The 6,000-nt window shown below is 41.2% G+C and overlaps 1 protein-coding gene across 1 annotated transcript in view; it reads right to left on the bottom strand.

Annotated features, from left to right (window-relative positions):
- The window catches only part of Wif1 (WNT inhibitory factor 1), a 69,178-nt gene that overhangs the window by 18,242 nt on the left and 44,936 nt on the right, over window positions 1-6,000 (bottom strand). The window contains exon 4 of the mRNA XM_031349889.1: window positions 77-217. Coding sequence (XP_031205749.1) covers window positions 77-217 — 141 coding nt within the window. The remainder of the gene's footprint in view (window positions 1-76; window positions 218-6,000) is intronic.

The raw sequence follows: 6,000 nt of genomic DNA, 5'->3' as shown, positions 1-6,000 counted from the left end.
ATATATATATATACATACATACATACACACAATCATATGTATATATGCCTTCTCCTGAGTGGCTGTCTATGCTCACCTTGTTGACATGTTTTAAAGAAGATAGCATTTTGAGGAGTCCGAAGGATGGTGTTGCCTTCAGAATTCATGACAATCACATTCACTTCAAATGCTGCCACCCCATCCTGTTTGCCGAGACACGGGAAACCAACTTGAACAACTAAAAGAGAAAGAGAGCCCGTGAAGTCAGTTTAGCCAATTGATTCCGGTTTTGCAGAAATCAAAGGAAGGGAGAGCAAGAGGAAGGAAAAGGTTCACATTTCGGAGGTTTTTGTGTATCTCCACTGGAGTGGACATGGCACTTTGATTACCTGGGCATTCTCTGTGGAACTTTTGTGAGGTGCACCAGTTTTCATAACTTAGAAAGGTTTTGTTGCTGGGAGGTGGTGGCGCATGCCTTTAATCTCAGCACTTGGGAGGCAGAGGCAGACAGATTTCTGAATTTGAGGCCAGCCTGGTCTACAGAGTGAGTTTCAGGACAACCAGGGCTACACAGAGAAACCCTGTCTAGGAAAAAAAAAAAAAGAAGGTTTTGTTTATTTGTTTGTCTTTTAAGCAGGGCATTTAAAAGCCCTAACCCTTGAGAGGTAGAGGCAAGAAGATCTCTGTGATTTCAAGGTCAGCCTGGTCTCCACAGAGAAATCATGTCTCAAAAAATTAAAAAAGAATTTTTTTCTAGGTCTGTAAATTAAAGACACAAAAGGATGCATAAATTTATTAATTAGAGTGAGACATTTATGGGAATAATTACCATCCCCAAAGAGCCAGAAATAGGCATAATATAGAAAGTAATATAATTTCTATTAAATAAGCCCACTTATTTATAAACAGCCCACTTATTTATTTTGTATTCTTCTGGTTTGAAGGTATCAACACAAACTCTCTGAAGATATTCTTCAATTCAGCCTCGACTCCAGTAGTGACTGAGTCAACCAGGTTACTGCTTTCTCAAGATATGCATTCATATAATGGAGTCTTTGGTGTGCTAAGCAGTGGATAGGCTGAGTTTCATGAGTTAGCTTCTCAACTTGGAGCCACATACATGTCTATTTGGTGCTTGTTCTGTCCAGATATTGAGAACAAAGCCAGAAGGCAGGATGTAGCAACTCACAATGTTTCTGTGCAATGTGGATGAGGAGGCCAATGATTTCGTAATAGACACAAGTCGCAAGGTGAAATGGGCTAATCAGATGCTGACTAATGGATAAGAGACTGATTGTAGAACTTTCCAGAATACAGTGGATTCTGTATCAGTGTATCACCCACTGAGGAAGACTGATCCAGCTGACAACTAAACTCCAGCTGTGCTTTAAGTGAATAAATAATAAACAAACAAGTAAGCAAATGCAAATGCTGTCAGTAAGTGTATGTAGAGCTTTGCATGGTGGGTACAGCTACCAAGCATGGACTCATCTTATTAAACCAAGGCAAATCTTTTCCTTTTGGATTATGACTATTCTTTCCTGCTAGGGTTAGAAGAAGAGAGCTGGGAATTGCTCCCACCAGCTCACAACCTGGTCATACAATCTTCCTTATGTGCTTACAAAACAAAAGTTCCTTTGCAGGCTCTGGCATTGCCAAGAGATAGAAATAGAGCCATGTCCTTCAGCAATGATAAGCCTGTGCATAGAGGTCTGCTTTTATGAAAGGCTGAATGAAACAAGGCCAGACGTTGTGCAATCCAGTGCAGACTGCGCTGTGTAATCTAAAGCGGGCTGAAAGAGACCAGTTTAGGAAAACTAAGAATAACTCACATGGCGTTCAACTATGCATCGAGACACAGTTGACTGCACATAAACTGACTTATGGAGAAGTAAATGAAAATGTATTATAACTGAATACTCCTTCCATGAACACATGGGCATGGGTCTTACCCCAGAGCATCCTGTCATTTGGCCCTCTTCCCTTATAGGAAGGAAGAAAGTGGTGGGCAGCAGGCACTCAACCTCAACATCACAGAATTATAAACTGTTCCCTGACTAGATGAGAGCTTGGAAGATAGCTCAGTCAGTAAAGCGTTTGACTTGTGAGTATGAAGACCTCAGTCTGATCCTCAGAACCCAGTACAAATGCTAGATGTGCACAAGTGCTTTCTGTAGTCTACTACAGAGAGTAGCGGGCTGGAGAGCTCAGCAATGAGTGTGTATCCCTTCACTCACATCTCAGGGAAGAGGGGGCAGAAAGATTGTAAGAGCCAGAGTAGTGGTTGATTACATGGAAGCTATTTTCTGGACACTGCAGGGCAGCCGTACATACAAACTCACAGATTGTGACTATGCATAAAGACCTACGCAAGCTCAAGCCAGACAAAGATCCCAGCACAGGGCATGGGCACAAGTTAGCCTTAATGGACTTGTGTGTGTGTGTGTGTGTGTGTGTGTGTGTGTGTTTATATATATGGATAAAGAGTGGGCAAGAACAGGAAGTCGGGTGAGTGGGTAGGTAGAGGTGCCCTGGGGAGGAGCTTCAGGACCGGGCATAAATATAAAAACAAGTGCCACGAAATTCTCAAAGAACTAATAAAAATATTATTATTTTTTTTTAATGCTGGGTATGGTGGCACATGCTTGTAATCCCAGCATGGAGGAAGCAGGGACAGGAGGATCCCTTGAGGCTTATTGGCTGGCTAACAGAGTCTAATTTGGTGAACTCCAGGGCAATGCCTCTCTCAAATTAGGTGGACAATGTTCCTGTGGATGACACCCGAGGTTGTTCTCTGGCTTTCACATTCATACACACACATGTGCTCTAGCATGCCCTCCACCCCCCAGGAACATGCATGCACACATACACATATATGTAGGACTTTTCAACCTAAGTACTCAGTGCTCCAGGCTGCTGTAGCACTCAGTCTCTCAGCAAACACTGGCCATTTATTCCAGCACAGAGAAATTAAGAAGGTGTCCCTTCAACATTAGCACACACTTAAAAACTTCTACATACTGGATTCCTATGGCATACCAGTGCCCTGTGGGTTCATGTGATGACAGAGTGTTCAAAGAGGCAAGGCCTTGGCTTTATGGGGAAAAAATATGCATATAACTCAGTAATTTTACTGAACCATTCCACAATTTGTGTTTCCTGTTTTCTTTCTCTCAAGTGCCAGAAGGCAGGCACTTCATAACTGTTAAAGATCAAGAGATGTCCAGGCACAAAGGCTCCTGTGGGATAAAAGACCAGCTTAGCAGATCAGGGTATAAAACAGCCCAGGGCCATAATGAAGCTACCTGGATGCTTAGGAGCAAAGCACACGAATTTAGTTACTTTTTAATAATTTAAGGTCCCTTCACTTCTCCTACTGTGGTGACCAAGCTAATGAGGCTAACGAATTGCTGCCCTGCAATGATCTGAGATCCCCATAAACTTCTCGCACCTGCAGCTTTGCAAACAAACCCTACATCTGCTTCTAAATGAAAAAGAGAAAAAAAAATGTGCACACACTAAGGTAAAAGCAGGCTGAGTGAAGTGTGTCCATGTGGGGCATCACTTTGTTCCCCCACAAAAAAAAGCCTGTTCCCTTTTAAATTTCTCTTTATTCCAAGTGGCATCTGCTTCTCCCTCTAAACTTTTTTAAAAGATTTATTTATTTATTTATTTATTTATTTATTTATTTTATGCATATGAGTACACCATTGCACTCTTCAGACACACCAGAAGAGGGCATTGGATGCACATTACAGATGGTTGTGAGCCACCATTTGGTTGCTGGGAACTGAACTCAGGACCTCTGGAAGAGCAGTCGGTACTCTTAACTACTGAGCCATCTCTCCAGCCCCCCTTCAAAATTCAACTTTATTATTTTCAGTATATGTAGAGGGCAGGGGTTCATATCAGATATTTTTCTGGTTGCCCTCCTTCATATTTTTTAAGACCAGGTCTCAAACAATGAGTTTACCAATTGGCTAGCTTGGGGGGCCAGCGAGTCCCAGAGGTTCCTCTTGTTCTAGTCTCTCCAGTGGTGGGATGACACTTTGGCACTGCCAAGCTCAGCTTTTTGCCAGAGATCTGTGTAGCAAGCACTTTCCCAGTGGTTCCAGATTCTAAGTGTTATTTTTCTAGATTTCATAGTATTAGAAAGTGATATTGAATTTAAACATTTCCTGTTAAGGCATTCTTTCAACATGTACCCAATATTTGATGTGTCACTAGCTCCAAAAAGTAGAATTTTAGTAAGAATCCTTTTACTAGACTCCCATAATGGTTAAAGTACGGCAGATGTCAGATGCAAGCACAGAATTAGAAACTATTTGAGTTTTATTGGAAGTTCAGCTGAAGTAGCCAGGTAATGAACTGAGCTGATGAATTTTAATGAGTTCCCATGAGCTTCCATGTGAGTTTTACTAATCAGAAAAAGGAAAGGAAAGAATTAAAATATAAACTGGATACTGAGAAACATGCTAAGTGTTGATTCTTAGCTTCTTAAAAAAAAAGAGGGAAAACTGGTTAAGAAAAATTTTTATGCAGAATTATTTTTGGCTAAAAAGAAGCATCATCACATGCCATGGCAGGAGGGTATGCAGTGACTGGATTCCAAAACTTTCAGAGTTGGGTGCTTGCTGTTTCCACGAGGTCGTAAGCCCTGAGGATGCCATCTTAGTGGAATCGAAATATCTGTGTGTTTGGAGTAGGATATCTATGTCCTTAAGATGACCAGTCTCAGGCACTGGAATCTGCAGAATACAAACCCTTGCTCTTTCTCCCATGCAGATAGGCAGCGAATGCCCTGGGTCTCGCCCCTTCTCCTATGTAGTTGGGTAGCAAATGCCCTAGGTCTCTCAAGGAATGCCCTAGATCACACTCCTCCCTGGGAGACTGATGCTCACAACAGCACTGGAAAGATGACTGCAAGGAGTTAAGATCCTCTTCGTCCAGGATCTAGAAAGGCTACCTTCAAGTCCCACAGTAGCATCCCACACCGCAGATCCTCTGGAAAGGGCAGACCTAGCAACCCAATCTCTGTAAAGGAGCCTCATTTCCTAATCACTCTATAGACTCAAATTAGCTCCTGAAGGGATTCTCACTTGACACTTGAAAAATTACTTAACCTTCCCAGAAGAATGACATTAGAAGTAGGGGTTACCCCCCCACATACACACAAAGCCAGGGGCATGGCCAATGCTATGCATGGAAATGTATGGGCACAGCAGGGGAGCCTTCTCCATCAGGAAAGCCAATGACCAAGAAGAACACAGGCTCCAGCTCTTCTTTTATTGGCTGCCAAAACAAATTTTCATGGGATACCAGAAGTACATTTAAATGATCATTTGGCAGCTTTCTGAAACGGGACTTAATTTTGAAACATAAAAGGAATAGGAAAAATTGCAAAAGGGAAAAGAGAAGTTTGGCAATATGAATTCTCCCACTAACAAAAATAAATAAATAATAAATAAATAATAACTTGAAAAAAGTGTTAAAAGATAAGGAAACCTAGTTTATACATCACAAATAAAAACTAATAAAACCGCTATTATCTCAATATAAAAAAATAAGTAGGCTGCACTGAGATTCCGCATAGCCTAGTAAAATCAGGGAAGATGCTCTATCTCAGTAGGAAAATTTAAAAGGCAAATTAAAGAGCAGTGAGAAAAAGCCAGTTTTTACTTTTTAAATTGGCAAAAGTAGTTTATGTGATTAATAACCTACCTTGATGAGATTACAGTGAGTCAGGCACAGTGCCACATAATAAGTATAACCTTTAGGTGACATACTATTGGGAGCAGTTTAATACATTTTTTTAAAAAAATTAATAGTTCACATCATGGTTTGCCACAAAAAAATATGACTTCCAAGTATTTATTACAATAAAAAAGTAAGCACCGAGGGTTTAGTATATATGTTAATCCAGCACTGGCTTTCTGTGTGCTGGTTGCCTGCTGAGCCTTGCATTAGGAAGGAGCCACAGTAAATAAGACAAATGGGACCCCTTCCCTTGGAGCAGTGAGA

The sequence above is a fragment of the Mastomys coucha genome, unplaced genomic scaffold (assembly GCF_008632895.1).
Source record: "Mastomys coucha isolate ucsf_1 unplaced genomic scaffold, UCSF_Mcou_1 pScaffold4, whole genome shotgun sequence".
Classification (NCBI taxonomy): Eukaryota; Metazoa; Chordata; class Mammalia; order Rodentia; family Muridae; genus Mastomys; species Mastomys coucha.
The sequence above is the reverse complement of the archived record's forward strand: the minus strand, read 5'-3'. Positions and strand labels throughout refer to the sequence as shown.